The sequence below is a fragment of the Stegostoma tigrinum genome, chromosome 15, assembly GCF_030684315.1.
Source record: "Stegostoma tigrinum isolate sSteTig4 chromosome 15, sSteTig4.hap1, whole genome shotgun sequence".
Lineage (NCBI taxonomy): Eukaryota > Metazoa > Chordata > Chondrichthyes > Orectolobiformes > Stegostomatidae > Stegostoma > Stegostoma tigrinum.
In genome coordinates this window covers 16,762,971-16,790,182 of record NC_081368.1, presented here as the reverse complement: position 1 = coordinate 16,790,182, position 27,212 = coordinate 16,762,971, and the positions used below count along the sequence as shown (strand labels likewise).

General features: G+C 43.1%; 1 protein-coding gene across 4 annotated transcripts; it reads left to right on the top strand.

Annotated features, from left to right (window-relative positions):
• Positions 1–1,882: 1,882 nt before the first annotated feature.
• On the top strand, positions 1,883–25,363 carry LOC125458716 (uncharacterized). Of its 4 annotated transcripts, none has more exons than XM_059651355.1 (8): positions 1,885–2,427; positions 7,042–9,763; positions 10,313–10,457; positions 12,507–12,620; positions 16,024–16,133; positions 16,877–16,931; positions 19,133–19,287; positions 24,880–25,363. In XM_059651355.1, the coding sequence occupies exons 1-8, from the start codon at positions 2,396–2,398 to the stop codon at positions 25,141–25,143; spliced, it is 3,597 nt and encodes a 1,198-aa protein (XP_059507338.1). In that variant the 5' UTR covers positions 1,885–2,395; the 3' UTR covers positions 25,144–25,363. The 4 variants fall into 4 exon arrangements, with proteins under 4 accessions (XP_059507339.1, XP_059507338.1, XP_059507337.1 ...); XM_059651354.1 differs by having other exon boundaries at positions 2,149–2,427; positions 12,507–12,656; XM_059651356.1 differs by lacking the exon at positions 12,507–12,620 and having other exon boundaries at positions 1,883–2,427.
• The last annotated feature ends 1,849 nt before the right edge of the window (positions 25,364–27,212 follow it).

Here is a 27,212-nt window from a genome sequence, read left to right as displayed (position 1 = left end):
AGAGTCAGCGTTGATTTGTGAGTGATAGATCATGCCTCACAAACCTTACCGAATTCTTTGAAGAGGTGACCAAACATGTGGATAAAGGTAGAGTAGTAGATGTGATATATATGGATTTAAGTAAGGTGTTTGATAAGATTCCCCATGGTAGACTCATGCAGAAAGTAAGGAGGCATGGGTTAAGGGGAAACATGGCAGATTGGATTCAGAATTGGCTCACCTTTACAAGACAAAGGGAGATAGTGGATGGAAAATATTCAACATCGTGCTCAGTTATGAGTGGTGTACCACAAGGATCAGTTCTGGGTCCTCTTCTATTTGTGATTTTTGTAAATTATTTGGATGAAGGAGTGGAAGGGTAGATTAGTAAGTTTGCAGACGATACGAAGGTGGGTCAAGTTGTGGACAGTGCGGAGGGCTGTTCTAGGTTACAAAGGGACATTGATAGGATGTGGAGCTGGGGTGAGAAGTGACAGATGGAGTTTACCCCTGAAAAGTGTGTGGTGATTCATTTTGGAAGGACAAACTTGAAAACAGAATACAGGATTAACAGAAAGATTCTTGGCAGTGTGGAGGAGCAGAGGAATCTCGAGGTTCATGTCCACAGTTCCCTGAAAGCTGCCACCCAGGTGGACAGAATTGTTAAGAAAGTATATGGTGTGTTAGCTTTCATTAATAGAGGGATTGAGTTCAAGAGCCATGAAGTTATGCCCCAGCTGCACAAAACCCTGGTTCAGCCACATCCAGAGTATTGTGTCCAGTTCTGGTCACCTCATTACAGGAAAAATGTGGCAGCGCTGGAAAAGGTGCAGAGGAGATTTACCAGGATGTTGCCTGGAATGGAGGGAAGGTCTTATGAGTAAAGGCTGAGAGAGCTAGGGCTTTTTTCTTTGGAACGACGAAGGATGAGAGGTGACTTGATAGAGTTGTACAAAATGATAGAGTAGAATGATAGGTATAGATAGTGGACAGCCAGAAACGTTTTCCTTGGGTGGAGGTAGCTATTACAAGGGGGCGTTGTTTTAAAGTGAGTGGAGGTAGAAATACAGGAGACATCAGAGGTAGGTCCTTTTCTCAGAGAGTGGTAGGGGCATGAAATGCATTGCCAGAGAGGGTAGTGGAGTCGGCCGCATTTCAGCAGCTATTAGATAGGCATATGGATGATAATATAAGGTAGGGGTGTAGGTTAGATAGACGTCAGGTTTGGGTTAAAAGTTTGGCACAATGTCGTGGGCCAAAAGGCCTGTACTGTGCTGTACTGTTCTATGTTCTATCATCTGTACACTTAGGGCTTTCATCCAATTTGCCAAATCGCCCTGGATCCCATTGCTCTTAGCTTCCTGACCGTCTGCCATGTGAGACATTGTCAAAGGTCTCTACTTAAGTCCGTCCAGACTATCTCAACTGCACCACCTTCAGCTATACACCTTGCCAGCTCTTCAAAACAAAACTCAAATGCTTTAACAGTTTGTTGAAGACTTTGTCCCTTGTGATCAAAAACCTTTCTATCTCACTTCTCAATATACTTAATAACACAGCTTGCAATATGTTTTAACAACAGGAATTGTAGATGCAACTCAGCTGGTCTAGCAGCATCTGTGTATAAAATGCAAAGTTAACGTTTCGGGTCCAGTCCTTGAAGTGTCACTAGACCGGAAACGTTAACTCTGCTGCCAGACCTTTCCCAGCAATTGCTGTCAATGTTTCTGATTTCTAGCAGGTCTTGGCTTTTGTTTTAACAGTCCATTCCCCGTTCTCTCTCATCTTGAAAGTTCGGTGGCGAGGCATAGCAAAGTGAATGAATAATCCAGCAGACCAAAGCTTCAGTAATAATGGGAACTGCAGATGCTGGAGAATCCAAGATAATAAAATGTGAGGCTGGATGAACACAGCAGGCCCAGCAGCATCTCAGGAGTACAAAAAGCTTCAATAATCGGGAGATTCACATTTAGACAAAAGTCTTTCATAAGAATAACCGAACGTTTTGCAACGAAATAGTCTGCAGGAATGTGAGAGCAGAGGAGGAGGGGGTGTCGCCATCTCACCTTATTTAGAGGATGCAAGCAAAAAAAACTTCCCGAACGCTCACCATCCCGACAATAAGCCCATCAAAGTCCTTCAAGTCCAAACAATTGAAGCCCAAAGCTCAGGAAAGCTGCCATTTAAAACGACTTTCTCAAGGGTAAGGGCCAACCGCCACTCGTTTCCATGGCAACCGACGCCGGGAATTTGAAAATTGGTGACCGTTGAGGCGGCTCTCGCGAGACCTGCACTGAGTAGGCGGGGCTAGATTTAAATGGCGGCGGTTTCCCTTCATTCTTTGGAGTTTTGCTGGTTGGATTTGAGTCTAGATCGATAGTTGATCATCGGTATAGGCCTCTTCCGCTCTCTTGGCATGGAATTACGTGGCAGATCCATGTCGGCAAGGTTAGTATTCCAATACTGGCTCCCGGTTGGAGGCAGAAACAAGTTGTTGGGTTGGCTGAATGAGTGAAAACCGAAAGAACTGCGGATGGTCTGAATCAGGAGCAAAAGCAAGTTTGCTGGAAAAGCTCAGCAGGTCTGGTAGCATCTGTGAAGGGGAAAATAAGAGTTAACATTTCGGGTCCGGTGACCCTTCCTCAGAACTGGCTGAATGAGTGACTCCCTCATATGGCAGCAATTTGCGTATCACCTTTCCAGTTATGAAGGACGCTTTTCAGCCCAAACTGTCTGCAATATCTCTCCTGAATCAGCTCCTCATGTTGCTATTCCCCTGCCTTCTCCCCAGCCCTGCACTTTTCTATCTTTTTAACTAAATACCTATTTATGGCTTAATTGAAGGTGAGATTGATGTAGCCATTGTGGATTAGTTGAAATGCTGTGGCAGGCTGAGAATGGGAAGCAACTGTGCAAATAAAGTAGACTGAAAGAGAGAGTAAGCAAGCAAAAGGTTGTGAATCTTGGTACAAACCTGTGGAGCAAGATCTCATCTTCAGAATAGGTATTTTACTAGACTTAATGTTGAGTTCAACACGTTCAGATTGCCTTCCTGCCGTCCGCCCTCCCGTACCGCAGATGAGGTTGGTCAGAGGGAACCGGTTCTGTGCGGAGGATACAAGTCTACAGGCACTGGATGTCCATGGTGAAAATGAGGTTTTGAGAGTTGGAGGTCCTGGAGCAGGTGGAGGATGTTGGTTGTGTCCTAGACCATGGGAGTGGTGAAAGGACAGTCAAGATACATGGAGATAAGTTCAGTGGGCCAGGAGCAGACAAAGACAATGGGTCAATCGGGACAGTCAGGCTTGTGGATTTTGGGAAGGAGATAGAACCGGGGTTGGGTACAAAAGCAGTGATGTGCTTCTGAGATTTTATAAAGCTCTAGTTAGGCCCCATTTTAGAATACTGTGTCCAATTTTGGGCCCCACACCTCAGGAAGGGCATACTGGTGCTGGAGCATGTCCAGCGGAGATTCACACGGATGATCCCTGGAATGGTAGGTTTAACGTACAATGAACGGCTAAAGATCCTGGGATTGTATTCATTAGAGTTTAGAAGGTTGAGGGGAGATCTAATAGAAACTGAGAAGATAATGTATGGCTTCGAAAGGGTGGATGCTGGGAAGTTGTTTCCATTAGGCGGGGAGATTAGGACCCGTGGGCATAGCCTTAGAATTAGACGGGGTAAATTTTAAAACAGAAATGAGGAGATTTTTTTTTCAGCCAGAGTCACGGGCCTGTGGAATTCATTGCCACGGAGTGCAGCGGAGGCTGGGACATTAAATGTCTTCAAGGCAGAGATCGACAAATTCTTGATCTCAGAAGGAATCAAGGGCTACGAGGAGAGTGCAGGGAAGTGGAGTTGCAATGCCCATCAGCCATGATTAAATGGCAGAGTGGACTCGATGGGCCGACTGGCCTTACTCCCACTCCTATGTCTTATGGTCTAATAAGCTTGGAAGCTGTGGGTGGTACATCTGCAAGAGGTGATATGATCTGACATGATCGTTTGATCGGGGTGGGATCACAATTGAGGGGGTTGTAAGAGATGGTGTCAGAGAGTTGGCACCTAGTCTCCATGGTGTAGAGGTCAGTGCACTATGCCACTACTCTTATTCATGGGTTTGATGGGGAGACTGGGGCTGGAGCAGAAAGCAGCATATTGGATTCTCCTCTTGGATTCTCCAGCATCTGCAGTTCCCATTATCACAGAAGGCAGCATGTTGTGTTGGGGAGGGGTTGGAGTGAGTGGGATGGGTGGAGAGATTAAGGCAATCGGTGCCACGACAGCAGTTGGAGATGAAAAGATCAAGGGTGCAAGGCTGAGAGGTGGTGTCCAGGAGGATGAGGTTTGTTGGAGGCAAGAGAAGGGGTTGGCAAAGGATGGGTTAGACTCCCTGTCAAAGAAATAGGTGCAGAGGCAGCAAAAAAGTCAAGATTCGGACATGAACGGAATCAATTGTGTGGGCACAGAATGAAGGTGAGTCTTTTGCTGAGGATAGATTGTTCAGCCACAATGATGAGTAGGTCTAGGCCGAGTTTGGGGAATGGTGAATGTATGGCAGGGCTTGGAGCTGGGACTACATATAGAGCTGGAGCTGGGAGTCAGCATGGAGACTGTCTCAGGAGTGGTGGTGCGTATGGGGATGGTCATGTAGGTGGAAGCAAAAGTGGTGGCAGCGGTGGAAGTGTCGACAGAAGTTGTGGATATGTTGTTGAAGGGGATTCTGAGGGAAAGGAGTTAAATGTAAGGACTTAGAAAGGCGAGCACTGATTAGGGTTTATGTGCGAATTTGTCTCACTAACTTGATTAGAGTTTTTCGAGGAAGTGACAAAGAAGGTCAAAAGCAGAGCAGTGAATTTTATCTGTATGGGCTTCAGTAAAGCATTAGTCCAAGTTCCACGAGGTAGATTGGTTGGAAAATTTAGATCATTTGGAATACTGGGGGAGCTAACCATGTGGATACAAATCTTCTCTTGAAGGTAAGAGAGTGGTGGTGGAGGGTTGCTTCCTGGACTGGTGCTCGGTCATCTTTTTGTCATCAACATAAATTATTTGGATGTGAATATAGAAGGTATGGTTAATAAGTTTAGATGTCACCAAAATTGGTCATGTAGTGAACGGCAAAGAAGGTTACCTCAGAATGCAATGGACCTTGATCAGATAAGCACATGGGCTGAGGAGTAGCAGATGGGGTTTAATTTTAGATAAATGTAAGGTGATGAATTTTGATAGGTCAAATCAGGGCAGGACTTGTACAGTTAATAGTAAGGCCCTGGGGGGTGTTGCCTCTATTGGTCAGTGCATTGAGTGCAGGACATTGGTTAGGCTCCTTTTTGGAACACTGTCAATTCTGATCTCCCTGCTAGAGGGAGGATGTTGTGAAACTTGAAAGGGTTCAGGAAAAGTTGACAGTGGAGTTGCCAGAGCTGGAGAATTTGAGCAGGGAGAGGCTGAACATGTTGGGGCTGTTTTCCCTAGAGCATTAGGGCCTAAAGGCTGACCTTGTGGAAGTTTCTATAAAAGGCATGATTGGCATGGATAGGGTGAAGAATCAAGTCTTTTCCCCAGGGTAGGGGAGTCCAAAATTTAAAGTGCATTTGTTTAATGTAAATGGAGAAAGACTTAAAAGAGACCTTGGGAGCGACATTTTCATGCTGAGGGTGGTGTGTGTCTGAAATGAGCTGCCGGGGAACTGGTACAATTACAACATTTCAAAGGCACCTGGATGAGTATATGAATAGGAAGGGTTTAGAAAGGATGAGCCAAATGCTGGCAAATAGGACAAGATTAATTCAAAATATGATTGGCATGAATGAGTTGGACTGAAGGGGCCTGTTTTTGTGGTGTACATCTGACTTAACAATTCTATAGGTCCATTTTGGTATAGACACTCCTCCACGCCAACTTTCCAAACCCCCACTACCACTACCACCACCACTCTTTCACAGTTGACACTAGTATTGCTCTTAACAGGCTTTGCGTTTAAAATTGTTCAATTGAAAAGTTGGGTGATTTGCTGATGGTGGTTAATACATGGAGGTGGGGGTGTGGAAACAAAAATTTCAGATGTGGGTGTAAGAGCGCTACTGGATATATTTTTAAAAAAGAAAGTGGACTTGAAGGCTGAATAGCCTACTCCTGCTCTAAGTCCTATATTCCTATGTAGGTTGCATATGCCACCATCCTTCCAAACTTAGTACCGAGCTGGGACACCAAATTTCAGTGTCTCCATTTTAATGCACTAGCAAGATACTCAGAATCTAGAGTATCAGATGTGCCTGAAATGTGTTCCCACTAACGTGTGTGTGCGTGCGTGCGTTTGCCCCCCGCATTATTATTTTACACTTTCCGCTACTGCTCTGCCTTGACAACCTTTTTTTTTAGTTTCTCCCCTCATATCACCTGTTTTGACCTTGTCTTTCTATATTGTTAATGATTCCAACTCCTTGAAGTTTTGCAGTGAGGCTTCAGGGAAACTTATTGATACTTTTGCCACTACATTTTTTCTCACCAATTTTTTTTTCCCCTCTAACTCTATCTTTTCCGCTAATCTTGTCCTTCCTGAAATCTTGCCTTTCTTGTTTGAATTTGATCCCTGTATTTTCTGCGTCTAAGGTGAAGAATGAGTGTCTCGTGTCCAAATGCATGTCTCATCTGCTTCCAACTTTCCTAAGTATTTTTATTAAATTTTGGCCTTTACAATTCTTGTTTTTCAAGGATAGGTCAAATTAGAATGAGGAAAGCATTTTTCTGGGATTCTTTTTTCCTGTCTTGTAGCTAATAGAAGTAATTCTGAAAGTAAACTTTCTTTTGGTTTTTTAGAAATTAAATAATTAGCTGACCTTCAGATTTTGCTATTCAATGTACAGATTTTTATCATTGCAATATTGTTTCTTTGAAACATCCTGTTAAATATTCAATTATTGCTTGCCTTGCCCCAATCTCTGTACAGCTTTAAAACACAATTGTAGCTGATCAGCTAATGCTCTTTTCCTTTTCTTTTTGCCCCTTGCTCCTCATCCACCCAAAACCATGTTAATAACCATCACCACTATCCAGACTTAATTCAAGGAAGTCCTCTTTAGGTGCACCCAAGCGTCATGCTTCAATGCATGTTTCCACTAGGACCTCAAGTAATGCAGTAGCTTCCCCAACTACTAGCAATACTAGTGAAGCAGCATCACAACGCAGACGTTCAGTCCTGACCAGAAAAAGTCCAGCGCAAGGTTGCTCAAAAAAGCCACTGACAGAATTAGGAAAAGAGACGATCAGCAACTTGAAAGCTTTTGAGAAACAATTGCCAAACACACCAAGTGTTTCCACTGTCAAAAAGGGCCGATTCAGCACGGGCTCCTTTACTGTAAATCCAACTCAAAAGTCACATAAAGCGGATACCAAATTCAAAGCAGCTACAATCTCGAAAGAAAATTCTTTGAATGCAACATATTGCCTGCCAAGTTCTGAAGACATGTCTATGAGGCAGATTCCTCGAAAAGAAGATTTGGATATGTTGATGGTACGTGAAAATTTGCCTAACGTTGGTATTTCTAAGAGTAGACCTGAACGGGAACAAACAGAATCAAACCTTTGCCCTCTCCCATTTATGGAATCACGTAACTTATCGCCTTTATTCACCAGTTTCATTGCAGAAGAATGTCTACATATAGCTGCTAAGTTAAATGACAAAAGTGAGATCTGTCCCTTCCCTACAGTTGGTACAGTAAATCCAACTCCGGTGACTGGTGTTTCCATGATAAATGAGGAACCTGTACCATTAGATAGTTCTGTCTACTCCTGCTGTTCAAACACCTCTCCAGCAAAATCGCCACTTCTCTGTACCTCCAAATTTAAAGAAAATATCTTTGATATGAGTAGTCAACAAAAGTTTACAGAAGCAGAAATCAAAACTGGAGACTTACCTGTTGGTACTAGAATGAATAATGACTACATTGAGACTGGAACTCTGCCTTTGTCCCCTTCAGGAAATTTGATACAATTCAATGAAACTGTAACACAAGGTTACTTAAATGATGAGAAAGATAATGCACTAGAACATGAGGTTTACTCCAGCAATGTCCTGAGCAAGTCACCAACCACTGTAGAGTATATCCAGTTAAATGTACCTGAAGTGTTGAGTGATGCATCAACCACATGTTTGGGTGCAAAGAATGATGCTGCTTCAACTTTTATGCCAACCAAGATCCAGTCTAACTCCAAGTTGTCTCTTTCGAAGGTAGATTTGTTATTGAGTGAAAGAAGTATGTTAAGTGGCAAAATTTGTTTGTCACCAAAGCACAGTAGTTTTGAAAATGAATTTGAGCCACCCGATTTGTTAGGTTGCACACCACCTCTTAATTTGTCAACAGACTTAATCCAGTTGAATGATACGATGATGGTGAAAGATAATAAAAATGTAACATTTGATTTATCAAAGCATGAAAGCAGTTTTGGAAAAGGCCTCCAGACTTCTTCCTTATCTAACTTTAAGCAGTCGGTGTCTCCTCAAGAGTTAGAGCAATTCAATGTAACTATAAATGTGGATGACTTCAAAAATGCAACTTTTGATACATCAAAATATAAAGATTTGGGAAATGACTTCAGTTGCAAGTTGCCTGTATCCCTGAGGGAGGGGATTCAATTAAATGCCACCATGACTCTGGATGACCATAAAAATGCAACATTTGATGCATCAAAACATGAAGGCTGTCTTGCAAATGATGATTTGTCTAATTGTGAGCTGTCTCTATCTACAACCAACCAAGATCAGTTACTAACCCATTCAACTATCAACCACAAGGTTACAACATTTGATGCACCAAAACGTGAAGGCAGTTTGGAAAATAATCCAAACAAAACAATCAACTTGGCCAATTGCAAGCTGTCTTCATCGTCAGACTCTAATGAAGTCAGACTGACTCTCAAGAATCTTAAGCTTGTAAGAAAAGATGATGCTCTGGCTTCTAGGTCAGAGTTGGAGCAAGTACAGATGAATGGGAAAAATAATTACTCCAACTTGTCTCTGAACTTCAAGAGCAGTGATTGTACAGAGAAAAGATCAAGTGAAATAAATCAAGGTGAAGATGTCAGCATTTCTGCAGAATTACGTGAAGGTGTTTGTGCAAGTGAAAGAAGCCTCCCTGTCGTAGACGTCTCCCAGAAAAAGGAACAAAGTCTTGGTGAGCATGCAGATTCATTTCATGATCTAGTGAGTTCAGAATGGGCTCCAAACTGCATTTCTACTCCATGCCTTGCTGGGAAACAGAATTTTCCCGAATACCTACAACTTGACCGTTCTTTCCTGGCCTCATCTTCCACTCTTCAGGATGATGTATGTGGAGTCGGCAAGTGCTCAAATGAACAAGACAGCACCAACAATGCTGCTAGAACCTCTGGCACTGATGTTCCTGGAACTAAATTCAGTGGTAGAAAACCATCTAATGCATCCAGCCAGCAATTGCAACAAACCAAAATGGGAAATGAAAATTCCTTAAAGCGTGTTTCTTATCTCCCAGCAGCCAGAAAGAAGAATATTAGTGAAGCATCAGTGTCTGAAATATGCAAACCTGGAGCTGAAAAAGATATTGTAACACCTTTAGCTCAGATGTGTAAAATAGGCTCTTCTGCAGAAAGAGGAAAGCCTTCGATTCAACCGCCTGGCTTTTCCAAGTTGTGCCTTCCGAAACCTCATCGGCTTTCAGGAAAACTGAGCCAAGCAGTAGCAACTAGACATGTTTCAGGAAATAACAAGCTTCCGTCATACCACAATGGAATCTCAACCAAAGTAAGTTGTATTTTCTCAACCATCTTTGTACGCCATTTTTATAATTCACTAAAGCAAATCACCACTTTTTTTTGTAGTGTCTAACACTGTACAAGTAGTACAAAGTTTTAATTGATTCACAACTAGTCAGACATTTGAGCTAGGAATAACACTTCTTTTCTTTTTTTTTCTTTTGTTTTTATTCCTGTGTTTACAGATTTCAGTACTTGTGACTTTTGGAAATGCGGTTGATGTTCCACTTGTTCATAATGTGAATTTTAATCTTTTGGGTCAATTAGGGCTTGACAACAGGTCCCTGGAAACTTGCTATTTTATATTTATCTTCAATCAACTTGTTTGGATATATTATGAACCTCCTCCAGGATAGGTGCAACTTGAATCCAAACCTCGAGACCACAAGCAGGGGTGGAACTACTGAGACAAGAGCTTTGGGATTGCTATTTGTATGTTGCATGTAACCTAATCATTGTGTTAACATTAGTTTCTGGAAATAGAATAATACTTTCAATGGGGAAATAATTGGTTCATAAATCCTGTGTTTTCTTTCAGATGTCTCCTAAAATCAAATCTACTCAACTTTTAGCCAAAGGTATCTCAAAGATACCTGGGGTGAAGAGAACATCTTCAGTGGTATCATCAAAATTAACCATGCAGGAAACAAAAGCAGAGTTGAAATCAGAACTTTTTAATATAGGTAAATGTGGTATGATGTAACTATTGTAATACGTGTTAATGCATATCAAATAAATTGAGGAAAGAGACTAGCAAAATATGCTGAACCAGAATATTTAATGCTCTGTTCGATTATTGCTTCCTTCTCTGGACTCATGCAGATTCATGAAATAAACTGTACTGCTGAAGTATCTGATTTCATAAACTACCCTGAACTGTACAGTAAATGGAAAGGTCCTGGGGAAAATTCATGTCCAGAGTGTTCTGGGTGTTCAGGTCCATTGTTCACTGAAGGTGACAACACAGGTCAATAGTGGTCAAGAAGGCAGATGGCATACTTTCCTTCATTGGACAGGGTATTGAGTACAAAAGTTGGTAGGTCATGTTAGTTGTATAGGACTTTGGTTCAGCCACATTTAGAGTACTGTGTATGGTTCTGGTTTCCACATTACTAAAAGGATGTGGATGCTTTGGAGAAGGTGCAGAGGAGGTTCACCAGGATGTTGCCTGGTATGGACGGTGCTAGCTATGAAGAGAGGTTGAGTAGATTAGGATTATTTTCATGAGGAAGATGGAGATTTGGGGCCGGGGGCGGGGGGAAGAACCTGATCTGAGGTCTACAAAATCACAAGGTGGATAGCAAGAAGCTTTTTCCCAGAGTGGGGGACTCAATTACTAGGGGTCATGAGTTCAAAGTGAGATGAGGAAAGTTTAAGGGAGATATGCGTGGAAAGCTGTTCATGTGGAGGGTGCCTGGAACGCGTTGCCAGCAGAGCTGGTAGACACAGACACGATAGTGTCTTTTAAGATGTATCTGGACAAGTACATGGATGGGCAGGGAGCAAAGGGATGCAGGCCGTTAGAAAATAGGTGACAGGTTTAGACAGAGGATCTCAATCGGCACAGGCTTGGAGAGCCTAAGGGCCTGTTCCTGTACTGTAATTTTCTTTGGTCTTTGTACTATTCCTAGGTGAGACGCTATAAACATTTGTAAACTCCTGCCTGGTGTTCTCTGAAACTTGTTCAATCCTGTTTTTTTTTTAATTTATGATCTGAAAACAAAGTTGCTACCCTTGCATGGTTCCTCTGCTTATTCTCACAGTATAAACATCTTTCTATTAGCAGCATAGGAATTTGCAGTCATCTGGTTTTGAAAAATGTTGGTTTTGATCTCTGTTCAGGAAGAACTCTCTAGCCTTGCTTTTGTTTTAGAAAAAAACCTTTCAAAGGAGTAGCTAATAGCCATCTGTTTGCATTTTTAAGATCTGAATTTGGAAAAAGGATAAAGACACATGCCAAAATACCGACAGCAGTACTCTGTGGGAAGTGAAAAAGATTATCAGTGCTGTTCCTTGGCAATATTTTGGGACTGGACAAATCCAGTTGTTCTGGACAAATAAATTTACAGCCATCCGGAGTTGTTAACCTATATGCAAGTCACCTGCCTTTCTAACTTCGTTCAAACTGCCATGTGTTATTAGTCTATTATTCAACACTTTATTAATTCAAATCTATTGTTTAATATTAATCTAGAATGTCTCCAATAATTGGCTTTAATATATTATGCTGCATTTCAGACATTTTTTCCTCTTGTTTCTTTCCTGCAGATTTTGTAGATTATCATTGCAATATGCCATTCTGCCTTTGAGTGATTTATACCATCTGGTTGCATTTTAACCAGTCCAGTTTGCTCTAGTACTTCATTTAGCACCCAATATAGTAGTAAAACTTAGTTCAGCAATGTCCAGCTCATCTATAAGACTGATGCCAACATTGTTTGCACTTCTAATTAAATCTGAGGCATCCTCCTGTAGACGAGAGAATTGAATGTGTACTAACCTTAACCAGCATAAATTTTGAGCGATATAAGCAATTTATTAATTCGCACTTTTTCCTGAATTGGTGCCTCTGATCTCAAGCAGCTGTTTGTTCGTTCAACTTGGATAGGGAGCAGGAAAATAACCATTTGCGAATCTTCTCTCTTCTTCCATTCGTCTCCAGTTTTTATACGAGGCTTTATTTATTTCTTTTTATTTGAGTTTACTACTATTTTAAAATTTATCTTGTGCAGGTATTGCTGGCCCTTCACATGTCAACAGAAAAGCAAACAAGCCTTTAGTTTTGGACCCCCAAAATGTTGTGACTGGCATAAAACGCACAAACAGCGCAGTAGAACACAAGCGAGGTCTGTATCCATCCCCGAAGAGATCAAAGACAGCGGGTATGAGTTCAATCAGTTATCTTTCTATCTGCAGAGAATAGGGCCCTGTATATTAGTAGATGTTTCTTTGTGCCGTACTGCAAATCCAACTACTCGTCTTAACATGGTTAATAAAATCAAAAGAACTGCGGATGCTGTAAATCAGACACAAAAACAAAGTTCTGAGGAAGGGCCATCAGACCTGAAAGCGTTAACTGTTTTCTCCTTCACAGATGCTGCCAGACCTGCTGAGCTTTTCCGGCAACTTTGTTTTTAATCTTAACATGGTTGTTGGTGTACTACTTAGCACATGCTGTAACAGATGTTACCGGGTTGCAAAATAACATCTAATGTTGGACAGTGGAGTTTTGCAAGCTGGCCCTTGGAAGTAAAGTCATCAGGCTTGCCAAACTTGCTATGTACAGCTGAAGGGACATGTTCTAAACAATCCATGGGGCATACGGTCCTCGTATATCTTGCTTGTGCTGAAATTGTTGCACTATTACTACTTTGTGATAGGTAGAATGCCTGTTTTTTGTTTTAAATTTTAGCTTGACAACAACAGTACCCAGTAAATGGTGAGCTCCGCTTATTTAATTTTTTTTTCAAATGCAAGATATCTTGCCTTTCAGGGTAATCCTTATTGGCTTTAGCGTTTGCTTGTAGGTTAATTTTCAGGAAAGTTGCCTGTTGGGGCCCACAAACAAATTCAAACTGTTGCATCCTATGGCAGGTGTGTTATCTTTGTATATTGAATGCTTGACTGTCATTCTTTTCTTCAGTTATTGAAATCAATACTGTAAAGTTGTTGACAGAATCCATTTGGGTGGGGAAATAAATGGGACTTAATCAAATGAGTGGATGAGTGCTTACGTACTTTTAAAATGTGAAGCAACCATATTAGCACTCTTGGGTTCCAATGTCTATTCAAATACTCATTTTAGTTTGACTTTAAATACTCTGCTTCCTCGGGCCTTTTATGTACCTGTCAAAGGGACTGCTGACTTTTCAAGATCTAAAGAAAATAGTTGAATATTTTAGAACAAATTTGTTTATTGTAGGTGTTGAGTGATTTCACTTGTTTTGGGATTATCTTCATGATATTTTCAAGTTATTGAGTGTATTTAAATTTTTTTTTGATGATCAAGGGTTAAGGAGAGAAGATGAGAGTGGGATTAAGAAACATATCAGCCATGATCAAATGTCAGACTTTTCAGAATGGCCTAATTCTGCTCCTATGTCTTGTGGTCTTATTTTGCTGATCCACTTGTCATGGTACTATTGCAGCTGAGACATAATTTGAAAGTTGGCTTTTTTTTTGGCTTTAATGGAAGGCTACAAGGTTCTCTGCTCCATTATACAAAATGAGGCCAGCAACCCTATGATTTTAGATCTTTGTTTTTAGTTTTTTTTCTTTTATGGGTGCCTTTTTTACAATCTCTAGTTTAGTAAATTGTGTATACTGTCAACAACTTTTAATTGTCCATTTAGTAAATTGTGTCCAGTAATTGGTTGCTGTATTGTCTTTTTTGCCTTAGATAATTCAGTCATCAGAATAGACTGAAAAATAGACAATTTTCTGGGTTAAAATTGTATCAAAGATAATAGGAACTGCAGATGTTGGAGAATCCAAGATAACAACAAGGTGTGGAGCTGGATGAACACAGCAGGCCAGGCAGCATCTTAGGAGCAGGAGAGCTGACGTTTCAGGCCTAGGCCCTTCAGAAATGAGGGAGGGGAAGATGGTTCTGAAATAAATAGGGAGGGGAGGGGTGGATTGGAGATGGATAGTGGAGAAGATAGGTGGAGAGGAGACAGACAAGGTAAAGGGGTGGGGAGAGAGGCAGGGAGGACAGACAGGTCAAAGGGGCGGGATGAGGTTAGTCGGTAGGAAATGGGAGTGTGGCTTGAGGTGGGAGGAGGGGATGGGGGAGAGGAAGAACAGGTTAGGGAGGCGGAGACGAGCTGGCCTGGTTTTTAGATACAGTGGGGGGGGAGGGGTGATTTTGAAGCTTGTGAAATCCACATTGATACCATTGGGCTGCAGGGTTCCCAAGCGGGATATGAGTCGCTGTTCCTGCGACTTTTGGGCGCATCATTGCGGCACTGCAGGAGGCCCAGGATGGACATGTCGTCTGAGGATTGGGAGGGGGAATTGAAATGGTTCGTGACTGGGAAGTGCAGATGTGTATTGTGAACTCAGCATAGGTGTTCTGCAAAGCAGTCTCCAAGCCTCTGCTTGGTTTCCCCGATATAGAGGACGCCAGATGCAGTATACCACATTAGCGGATGTGTAGGTGAACATCATCTGCTTGATGTGGAAAGCCTTCTTGGGGCCTGGGATGGGTGTGAGGGAGGTGGTGTGGGGGCAGGTGTAGCACTTCCTGCAGTTGCAGGGAAAAGTGCCGCTTCTGGTCGGGCTGGCAGGGAGTTTGGAGCGGACAAGGGAGTCATGAGTGGTCCTTCCAGAAAGCAGACAAGGGTGTGGTCAGATTGCAGATGGCAGATGTGTCAGAGGATGATGCGTTGGATTCGGAGGTTGGGGCGGTATGTGAGGACAAGGCAATTCTCTTTTGGCTGTTATTGCAAGGATGGGGTGTGAGGGATGAGTTGTGGGAAATGGAGGAGACACTGTCGAGGGTGTTCTTGACCACTAGGGAGTAGAAGTTAGGGTCCTTGAAAAAAGGACATCTATGTGCGGGAGTGGAATGCCTCATCCTGGGAGCAGATGTAGCAGAGACGAAGGAATTGGGAATAGGGGATGGCTTGTTTCCTTTTTTGGGAGGAGGTGTATTCTAGGTAGCTGTGGGAATCGGTGAGCTTGAAATGGATTTCACAAGCTTAAAACTCCCCTTCCTACACCGCATCCCAAAACCAGCCCAGCTTGTCCCTGCCCTTCTCTCACCTATTCTTACTCTCTTACTCTCACCCATTTCCTCGCGCCCCCACCTCAAGCAGCACCCCCATTTTCTACCTACTAACCTCATTCTGCCCTCTTGACTTGTCCGTCCTCTCTGGACTGACGTATCTCCTCCTTATCTCCCCACCTACACACACCTTTTACTCGCTCCATCCCTGCCCCTTTAACTTGTCTGTCTCGTCTCTTCTCTATCCACCTTCGATCCGCCACAACCCCCACCCCGCCTCCACTTGGCCCGCTATGTTCATCCAGCTCCACACCTTGTTATATCTCAATTTTCTGGATACTGCAATTTAACATCTTTGTAACATTTATAGTTTTGTGGCTGTTCCTAATTCTGAGGAGACTGCAAAGTTCACATTTATGAAAAATTCCCATGGTATCTGGTGTTTCTGTAGTTGAGGATCACGCTTTTATTTTTGTTCTGTCCTTTCTTTAAATACATTATGAAAACCTATATTTTTGCAGGAGAGGTAACAACAAAATATGCAAAACCAAAGCCATTACTGGGGAACTGTAAGCCGAAGATAGCAATGAAGGCAAGAGAGAGTCTAACGTCAGAATCAAAAGTCAAAATGGTATGAAAGTGTCTTTGATTATAAAATTAATACTGATGGGAAGACATTTTGCTGGCTAGTAGGTAACATTAGACTGTCCACTATAACTTTTTGTGTAAAAGGCAACAACTTGATCACATTCAACTTCTTTAACTGTCACGCTTCAGTGGCCAATTACCTTGGATGTTCTTGTGCTCAAATTTGCCCTGTGCAGGAAAAGATTGATTCTCAAAAGTGTTACATTTCCAATCTTTTAGGTGGTTCACAGCTAATTATTTAAGAAGTATGTTAAGTTGTTTTAATTGAGAAATGTGGCCAATTTGCACAAATTCTTGCAAATGCATTGGGATAATAATCAGGAAATTTTCTCTCACCAAGAGACTGATTTGAAGATTATACTCCGGTATGTAATTTAAAAGTCCCTTATCTGGAGAACTGATTTGATATCTCTTTACTTTTTATGGTCTCTTTACCTTGTGTCCCTTCAGCCTCCAAGATAGCTGGGGTTTTCTTTTATAAAGCAAATAAAGCCATCCTCCGTTAATTATGTTTGTTTGGGATTTCTCAATCCAATTGGGACTTTGTTGCTTTCCCAGAAGCACTTGCTCACATCTTGTTGTCTATACCCATTAAGGTTATGTAATAAATCTGAAGTCTTTTGTATTTTTGCATTCCATGGTTTGATCTTACTTGAAAGATTTTAATTTGAGAGAGTGGATTTGTTCTGAATGTTTGTTTGTTTGTCTGTTTTTTCACATTTGTAGATTAATACTGCTGTGGAGGAGTCAACGTTTAAATCCAAGCAGGAACTTGAAGTGGGTAAGCCTTTTATTTCTCATCAGACTGATCTTCGAGTAACTTTTTTGTTTTTTTTAGTATTTTGCTTCCCTCAGAGCATGAGCTCTCGTTGCTAACATTTTGGGGTGAGTGACAAAATTGAGCGTGCTGTCTCAATCGTCCAACAACAGCTTGATTTAGCCACTGTCTGTAATGTATGCTTCCATGATGTCCCAGACCTATCATCACTAACCCCGGATGTGTCCTTTGCCACTTGCAGGCACAGAGGGTGCAGAGTCAGGAGGGATTGTTCTGAGAGTTCCCTACATTGACTCTCAACAAATGAAGTCTCTTGACTCCAGGTCAAACATGGGCAAAAAAAACCCTCCTGATTACCATGTAATGTTCCTCTCACCTGACGACAGATCAGTCCTTCTCTATGTTGAACAAAACCTGGAAGAGCATGGAGGGAGGGGATTTCATTGCCCACCACCAAGGATGGCTTGGCTGCAACACTGCTGATCCAGCTGACCAGGTCCTAAAGGACATTGCTACTAGATTTGGGTCAGCAGCAGGTGGTGAGGGGGAAAATATGCTGGACATCATCTTCACCAAGATGCACCTGTCCATGATAGTAGTGATGAGAGTGATCATTGTCCAGTCCTATGGAGACAAAATCCTGCCTGTCCTCCCATTGAGAATACTTTGCTTTCTGTTGTGTCGCACTAAGTGGGATAAACTTCAAACAGATCAATCAACTCGACTGGACATTTTGTGGCACTAGGGGCTATCAGCAGACTCTCACTCCAACACAATCTGCTGTCTCGTGGCCCAGCATATCCACCATTCTGCTATTATCATCAAGCCAGGTGATCAATTCTGGCTCATTGGAGAGTGTGGAAGGGCTTGTCAGAAGCAGCAGCAGACGTACTGAAAGATGAGATGTCAACCTGGTCAAATTACAAAAGACTACTTGCGTGCCACGCAACATCACCAACTGGTGGATAGAGCTAGATCTAAACAGTGCAGTCCTATCACATCACAGTTGTGAGTGATGGATGATTCCTTGGAGGAGGATGTTTCAGAAATATTCCCATGTTTAAAGAACAAAGAAAATTACAGCACAGGAACAGGCCCTTCGGCCCTCCAAGCCTGTGCTGATCAAGATCGTCTGTCTAACCTGTCATCTATTTTTTTAACGGTCTGTGTCCATTTGCTCCCTGCCCATCCATGTACCTGTCCAAATATATCTTAAAAGATATATTTGGACTAATGTGTCTGCGTCTACCACCTCCACTGGCAACGCGTTCCAGGCACCCATCACCCTCTGTGTAAAGGACTTTCCACGCATATCTCCCTTAAACTTTCCTCCTCTCACTTTGAACTCATGACCCCTAGTAATTGAGTCCCCCACTCGGGGGGGGGGGGGGGGGGGGGGGGGGGGGGGAGGGAGAGGGAAGGAAAGAAGCTTCTTGCTATCCACCCTGTCTATACCCCTCATGATTTTGTAGACCTCAATCAGGTCCCCCCTCAATCTCCGTCTTTCTAATGAAAATAATCCTAATCTACTCAACCTCTCTTCATAGCTAGCACCCTCCATACCAGGCAACATCCTGGTGAACCTCCTCTGCACCCTCTCCAAAGCATCCACATCCTTTTGGTAATGTGGCGACCAGAACTGCACACAGTACTCCAAATGTGGCCGAACCAAAGTCCTGTACAACTGCAACATGACCTGCCAACTCTTGTACTCAATACCCCGCCCAATGAAGGAATGCATGCCATATGTCGTCTTGACCACCCTATTGACCTGTGTTGTCACCTTCAGGGAACAATGGACCTGAACACCCAGATCTCTCTGTTCATCAATTTTCCCTAGGACTTTTCCATTTACTGTATAGTTCGCCCTTGAATTTGATCTTCCAAAATGCATCACCTCGCATTGCCCTGGATTGAACTCCATCTGCCATTTATCTGCCCAACTCTCCAATCTAGCTATATCCTGCTGTAATCTCTGACAGTCCCCTTCACTGTCTGCTACTCCACCAATCTTAGTATCATCTGCAAACTTGCCGATCAGACCACCTGCACCTTCCTCCAAATCATTTACATATATCACAAACAACAGTGGCCCCAGCACAGAACCCTGTGGAATGCCACTGGTCACACGTCTCCAATTTGAGAATTTCCCTTGTACTAGTACTGTCTCCTGTTGTCTAGCCAGTTTTTTTTTATCAATCTAGATGGCACACCCTGGACCCCAAGTGACTTCACTTTCTCCATCAGCCTGCCATGGGGAACCTTATCAAACACCTTACTGAAGTCCACGTATGTGACATTTACAGCCTTTCCCTCATCAATCAACTTTGTCACTTCCTCAAAGAATTCTATTAAGTTGGTAAGACATGACCTTCCCTGCACAAAACCATGTTGCCTATCACTGATAAGCCCATTTTCTTCCAAATGGGAACAGATCCTATCCCTCCGTATCTTCTCCAGTAGCTTCCCTACCACTGAGGTCAGGCTCACCGGTCGATTATCCTTACTACCCTACTTAAACAAGGGGACGACATTAGCAAGTCTCCAGTCCTCCGGGACCTCACCCGTGTCTAAGGATGCTGCAAAGATATCTGTTAAGGCCCCAGCTATTTCCTCTCTCACTTCCCTCAGTAACCTGGGATAGATCCCATCCGGATCTGGGGACTTGTCCACCTTTAATGTCTTTTAGGATACCCAACACTTCGTCCTTTCTTATGTCAACTTGACCATGAGTAAGCAAACATCTATCCCTAACCTCAACATCCGTCATGTCCCTCTCCTCTGTGAATACCGATGCAAAGTACTTGTTAAGAATGTCACCCATTTTCTCTGACTCAGCGCATAACTTTCCTTCTTTGTCCTTGAGTGGGCCAATCCTTTCTCTAGTTACCCTCTTGCTCTTTATATATGAATTAAAAGGCTTTGGGATTTTCCTTAACCATGTTTTGCCAGCAAAAGGTGGGGAAGCCCAGCAGATCACTGCAAAAATCAGGCATTTGCAACAATCTTTATTCAAGTGCTGAGTCGATAATTCATCTCAGCTGCTTGTAGGGTGGGATTGGCTGCTTATGATTCGGTGGCCACATTTTAAGGGGGTGCTATCAAGGAGTCCTGGCAAAGCTGGAGTTGATGGGCAACTCTGGTCAGAATCGGACCTGACACAAAAGATGACTGTTAGAGGTCGGTCATCTCCCCTCAGGGCATTTCTGCGAGAGTTACTCAGGGTAGTGTCCAAGGCAGAATCATCATCAGCTGCCTCATTTTGACCACCTGTCTGTCATAAGATAAGAAATAGGGTATCCACTGATGACGACTTCATAATGTTCAACTCCATTCATGACTCTTCAGATGCTGTATTTGGACACAAACTGCTTCAGTAGGGCTTTGGCAGAAATGTGGCAAGTAGTATTGGCACCGCAAAATGCCAGACAACCTGACCATTGCCCCTTAACACTCAATGCCCTTCCCAGCATTGAATCCAGTGCTGTCAACATCCTGGGGTTAGTATTGACCAGAAACTGAACCGGAAGAGCCATGTAATAGCCACCAGAGCAGGCCACAGGTGAAGAATACTGCAGCAAGTAACTCCTCCTCCTGACTTCCCAAAGCCCATCCACCGTCCAAAGGCACAAGTCAGCATAAGTACAACTCCAACAATCAAGATGCTCCATGTACAAAATTCACCAAAGCTCCTTAGACCGTTTATGTTCTGAAGATGGTTCATTAGACATGAAACATCAGCTTTGATTTCTCTCAACAAATCCTATGAGACCTGTTTTCTTTGTTTCTGATTTCCAACATCTGCAGTTCTTTTTGGACTTCTTCCAAGACAGCGCCTTGCAAATCCATGACCGCTTCCACAGAAGGATAAGGACTGTAGATAAATGGAAGCACCACTGCAAGTTCCCCTCCAAGCCCCTCAGCATCCTGACTTGAAAATATATTGCCGGTCCTTTCATTGTTGCCTGGTCAAAATCCTACAATTCCCTCTCTAACAATATAGAACATAGAACATAGAACAGTACAGCACAGAACAGGCCCTTCAGCCCACAATGTTGTGCCGACCATTGATCCTCATGTATGCACCCTCAAATTTCTGTGACCATATGCATGTCCAGCAGTCTCTTAAATGACCCCAATGACCTTGCTTCCACAACTGCTGCTGGCAACGCATTCCATGCTCTCACAACTCTCTGCGTAAAGAACCTGCCTCTGACATCCCCTCTATACTTTCCACCAACCAGCTTAAAACTATGACCCCTCGTGCTAGCCATTTCTGCCCTGGGAAATAGTCTCTGGCTATCAACTCTATCCATGCCTCTCATTATCTTGTATACCTCAATTAGGTCACCTCTCCTCCTCCTTTTCTCCAATGAAAAGAGACCGAGCTCAGTCAACCTCTCTTCATAAGATAAGCCCTCCAGTCCAGGCAGCATCCTGGTAAACCTCCTCTGAACCCTCTCCAAAGCATCCACATCTTTCCTATAATAGGGCGCCCAGAACTGGACGCAGTATTCCAAGTGCGGTCTAACCAAAGTTTTATAGAGCTGCAACAAGATCTCACGACTCTTAAACTCAATCCCCCTGTTAATGAAAGCCAAAACACCATATGCTTTCTTAACAACCCTGTCCACTTGGGTGGCCATTTTAAGGGATCTATGTATCTGCACACCAAGATCCCTCTGTTCCTCCACGCTGCCAAGAATCCTATCCTTAATCCTGTACTCAGCTTTCAAATTCGACCTTCCAAAATGCATCACCTCGCATTTATCCAGGTTGAACTCCATCTGCCACCTCTCAGCCCATCTCTGCATCCTGTCAATGTCCCGCTGCAGCCTACAACAGCCCTCTACACTGTCAACGACACCTCCGACCTTTGTGTCGTCTGCAAACTTGCTGACCCATCCTTCAATTCCCTCGTCCAAGTCATTAATAAAAATTACAAACAGTAGAGGCCCAAGGACAGAGCCCTGTGGAACCCCACTCACCACTGACTTCCAGGCAGAATATTTTCCTTCTACTACCACTCGCTGTCTTCTGTTGGCCAGCCAATTCTGTATCCAAGCAGCTAAGTTCCCCTGTATCCCATTCCTCCTGACCTTCTGAATGAGCCTTCCATGGGGAACCTTATCAAATGCCTTACTGAAGTCCATATACACCACATCCACAGCTCGACCCTCATCAACCTTTCTAGTCACATCCTCAAAAAACTCAATAAGGTTTGTAAGGCATGACCTACCCCTCACAAAGCCGTGTTGACTGTATTTGATCAAGCCATGCTCTTCCAGATGGTCATAAATCTTATCCCTCAGAATCCTTTCTAACACCTTGCAGACGACAGACGTGAGACTTACCGGTCTATAATTGCCGGGGATTTCCCTATTTCCTTTCTTGAAGAGAGGAATTACATTTGCCTCTCTCCAGTCCTCAGGTACGACTCCAGTGGAGAGCGAGGATGCAAAGATCTTCGCAAGTGGCAAAGCAATTGCATTTCTCGCTTCCCAAAGCAGCCGAGGACAAATCTGATCCGGGCCTGGCGACTTGTCAATCTTAATGTTTGACAAAATTTTCAGCACATCAGCTTCGTCTATCTCTATCCATTCCAGCATGCACACCTGCTCTTCAAAGGTTTCATTCACTACAAAGTTCGTTTCTTTCGTAAAGACAGAAGCAAAAAACTCATTTAGGGCTTCCCCTACCTCCTCAGGCTCCACACACAAGTTCCCTATGCTATCCCTGATCGGCCCTACTCTTTCTTTGACCATTCTCTTATTCCTCACGTAAGTGTAAAATGCCTTTGTGTTTTCCCGGATTCCTTCTGCCAAGCCTTTCTCGTGCCCCCTCCTGGCTCTCCTCAGACCATTTTTGAGCTCCTTCCTTGCCTGCATGTAATCCTCTCTAGCTGAACTTGACCCTAGCTTCCTCCACCTTATGTAAGCTACCTTCTTCCTTTTCACTAGAAGCTCCACCGCTCTCGTCATCCAAGGTTCCTTAATCTTACCCCTTCTTGCCTGTCTCAGAGGGACATATTTACTCATCACTCCCAACAACTGTTCCTTAAACCATCTCCACATGTCTATAGTTCCCTTACCATGGAACAACTGCTCCCAGTCCATGCTTCCTAACTCATGTCTAATCGCATCATAGTTTCCTCTTCCCCAATTAAATATCCTCCCATTCTGCCTAATCCTCTCCTTCTCCATAGCTATGTAAAATGTGAGGCAGTTATGGTCACTATCACCAAAATGCTCCCCCACCACAAGATCTGATACCTGCCCCGGCTCGTTTCCGAGCACCAAGTCTAGAATGGCCTCTCCCCTCGTCGGCCTGTCAACGTACTGCGTTAGGAAACCCTCCTGAACACACCTTACAAAAACAGCTCCATTCAAATCTTCTGCTCGAAGGAGGTTCCAATCAATATTAGGAAAGTTAAAGTCACCCATTACAACAACCCTACTGCGTCCACACTTTTCCAAAATCTGTCGACCTATGCTTTCTTCAATCTCCCTGCTGCTATTGGGGGGCCTGTAGTAAACCCCTAACGAGGTGACTACTCCCTTGCTGTTCCTAATTTCCACCCATACTGACTCATGAGTCTACCTACTGCTCACAGACTGCTGTGGTTCAAGAAGGTACTCATCACCAGCTTCTTGAGGGGCAACTAGAGAAAAGCAATAATTCCTGGCCCAGCCAACGAGATGTGCATTCCAAAAGTAAATGTTAAAATAATAAAACCACGGTTCACACAGAGTCAAGTGAACATCACTTGCTACGATTCAGAGGGAGATTCTATCTGTGCTTTGGCAACAGTTTTTAGAATGCCAACATTTGTCTTGGGACTTTTGAAGTGTAATGATTACTGTCCTGTTCTTGAATTAATTTAATAACCTGTCTTGTTGAGGATCAAACAAAAACAAGTGGTATTTGAATTCAGTGAATAGCTTTGCTAAAGAAAGATGTTTCACAACATAAACTGGACTGTTCAGCCATTCATGTCTATAATGCCACAGAAACTACATAGTAAAAATGCAGATGGAGCTTTGGAGGGACATATAGTCATCTTGCATTTTAGAAAGAAATACCTTTTTTTTTCTTCTCTTCCTTTTTTGAGATTGACAAGATTGGTATGTTGAGCTGTTATTGGTATCTGCTTTCTGTCACCACTTAACATGTCCACCATTATATACCTCTACATATCCAGTTGCACCTGTGAAACTACGTGTTTTTATTTTAGTAAATGATAAAAGCTCCATTAGGCACTTTTGTAGTGAATTGTGATTTCTTAAACAGCTGCTGATTTCAGTGCCATTCTAAATAGCCTTCTGACAGAAATCCAAGTAGAAACCACTAGAGGAAGATGCTGACATTCAATATAAACAGGGCTAATGACAGTAAAGTGCTTAGTCTGTTCAAACACAGCACTTTTGAAGACCACTTCCCAAATCTTGCTGTTGTTTGGCCTGGGTGACTTTTTTTTAAACCTGTATTTAATTGTATAATCCATGATGCTTTACTAAATGAAAGCACGCTCCCAACTTCGCATATGCAGTACTCTATCTAGTGGTGACATTGCCCACAAACTCTAACCTTTTGGGATTTCGGAATTCCACTTTTATCCACTAGCTTTTACCTATTGGGCATTTTTTTTGTCTGTGCTGTCATATTGGCAAGAAACATGATTACATCAATGTTGCTATTCAACTAGCACTTGGGGATTGGGTGAAATGCCTGTTCTGCATTTGTTAAAATCTGACAAACTAGCACTGCAGTAAAGGACTTTTTATTTTGTTTGTTGCAATAATTTAAGCACTAACTGTATGTTTCAGCCATTCAGTTCCTAGCCAATCTTGGAGAATGATAAGGGTTAATATTTCATTAGGATCTCTCGAGCCTGGAAACCACTTTATTTGCGATTATTGTTTGAACCTGTTGGTGTTTGTTTTTGTTTCAGTCAGGCTTCAGAGAAAAAATAAAGAGCTGGAAGAGAAAATTGCAATGTTGGAACTGCAAAATGCTGCTCTTCGGCAGGGGAAAGAGAATCTTGCCCCCGTCCCAGAAGAAAGATCTGGTATCTAGTGCCCATTGTCTAATTACCTCCCCTTTCAAATGTGTTAAAAGGACCTTTGTAAATCTAACCACCATTCAAATCATGTGGAATGACTTTTTAATCCATAATTACTTTGTCTCTGGTCAAATTAATCAAATTCAAAACTAGCACATTTGCCTGGTTTATCAGCAAATTCTTGAACTTTTGTAATCATGTTAACTGTAACCCCAAGGATTCTATATTCTGAAACTTGAGTATTAACTTTTGAAAACCAAGCTGCTTCAATATTTAATCTGTGGTCTCCCTGTATAACCTGCTTACTATCTTTCTGTTTGACTGTGTATACATTGTGTATTTTTTGTAAATGTTCTAAACAAATAAAATTTATCAAGGAGCTGTCATGCCGTCAGTATTTGAGTAATAGTCACACAACACGAACCACGTTTCCTAAATTAAACAGTCTGATTTTTGCCATGAGCCCATAAGACATAGGAGTAGAAGTTAGGCCATTCAGCCCAGCGAGTCTGCACTGCCATTCAATCATGGCTGATAAGTTTCTCAACCCCATTCTCCCACTTTCTCCCTGGAACCCTTTTGTCAAGGGGATCAATCAAGGACCTACATAGCTCTTTCTCCAATATCCTCAATGACCTGACCTCCCCAGCCTTCTGAGGCATTGAGTTTGGCCCATATCCCTCAATCGTTCCTATTCATTCCTGCCTAAATGTGTTTTAACTGTACCTGCATCTATGTCCACTGGCAGTTCATTCCACATGTAAACCACCCTCCTATGAAAGATTTTAAATCTTCTTTTGCTTACCTTAAAACTCTGCCCTCTAGTTTTTAACTACCCTACCCTAGGGGGAAAAACACCTTCCTCTTCACCTTATCTAAGCCCCTCAACATTCTATGAACCTCTACACGTGGGGAGAAAAGAAAAAGCGACAAGTCTCACTCCCTTCTGCCCATCAGGGTATTTCAATTGATGGCTGGTCTGGAGGCTTAGGTTTGTTCCTGGCATCATTCACAATTCTGAGCCTTACACTGTATCTCTTATACAGTGTAACAGGCATCTACTCTTGTTTATTGTAACAATAAACAATATCTCACATTAATCACCTTGAACACCACCTGCCATTGACACGTTTGATCAAGGTTCCTTTGTAATCTTAGAAAACCTTCCACAATGCCACAAATCTTGGTATCATCTGCGAACTTACTAACCATGTCGCTTTATACTCACATCCAAATCATTTATATCAATGACAAAAATTATGATGGTCTGTGTTGATGCTTTAATTGAATTTGTTTAAGTAACATGCTTGGGACTCCCATGAATTGGTGGAGATGCAGAATTCCCTAATGTGTTTCTTCTCTCCTTGGAGCCTTCTGTCTCAGCAGGTCAGTTTGGGTAGGCTAGTACTTTGCACACTAACTGGGAGTAGGCAACTCACCATTCATGCATTCATGACCTCATCACCTCAGGGGACCTCCCACCCACAGCCTCCAACCTCATTGTTCCCCAACTCCGCACAGCCCGTTTCTATCTCCTTCCCAAAATCCACAAACCTGCCTGCCCTGTTCGACCCATTGTCTCAGCTTGTTCCTGCCCCACCAAACTCATCTCCACCTATCTGGACTCCACTTTCTCCCCTTTGGTCCAGGAACTCCCTACCTACGTCCGTGACACTACCCATACCCTCCACCTCCTCCAGGACTTCCAATTCCCTGGCCCCCAACACCCCATTTTCACCATGGACGTCCAGTCCCTATACACCTGTATTCCGCATGCAGATGGCCTCAAGGCCCTCCACTTCTTCCTGTCCTGCAGGCCTGACCAGTCCCTCTCCACCGACACCCTCATCCGCCTAGCCGAACTCGTCCTCACCCTCAACAACTTCTCTTTTGATTCCTCCCACTTCCTACAGACAAACGGGGTGGCCGTGGGCCCCAGCTATGCCTGCCTCTTTGTAGGTTACGTGGAACAGTCCCTCTTCTGCACCTACACAGGCCCCAAACCCCACCTCTTCTTTCGTTACATTGATGACTGTATCGGCGCCGCCTCTTGCTCCCCAGAGGAGCTCGAACAGTTCATCCACTTCAACACCTTCCACCCCAACCTTCAGTTCACCTGGGCCATCTCCAGCACATCCCTCACCTTCCTGGACCTCTCAGGCAACCAGCTTGTAACTGATGTCCATTTCAAGCCCACCGACCCCCCACAGCTACCGAGAATA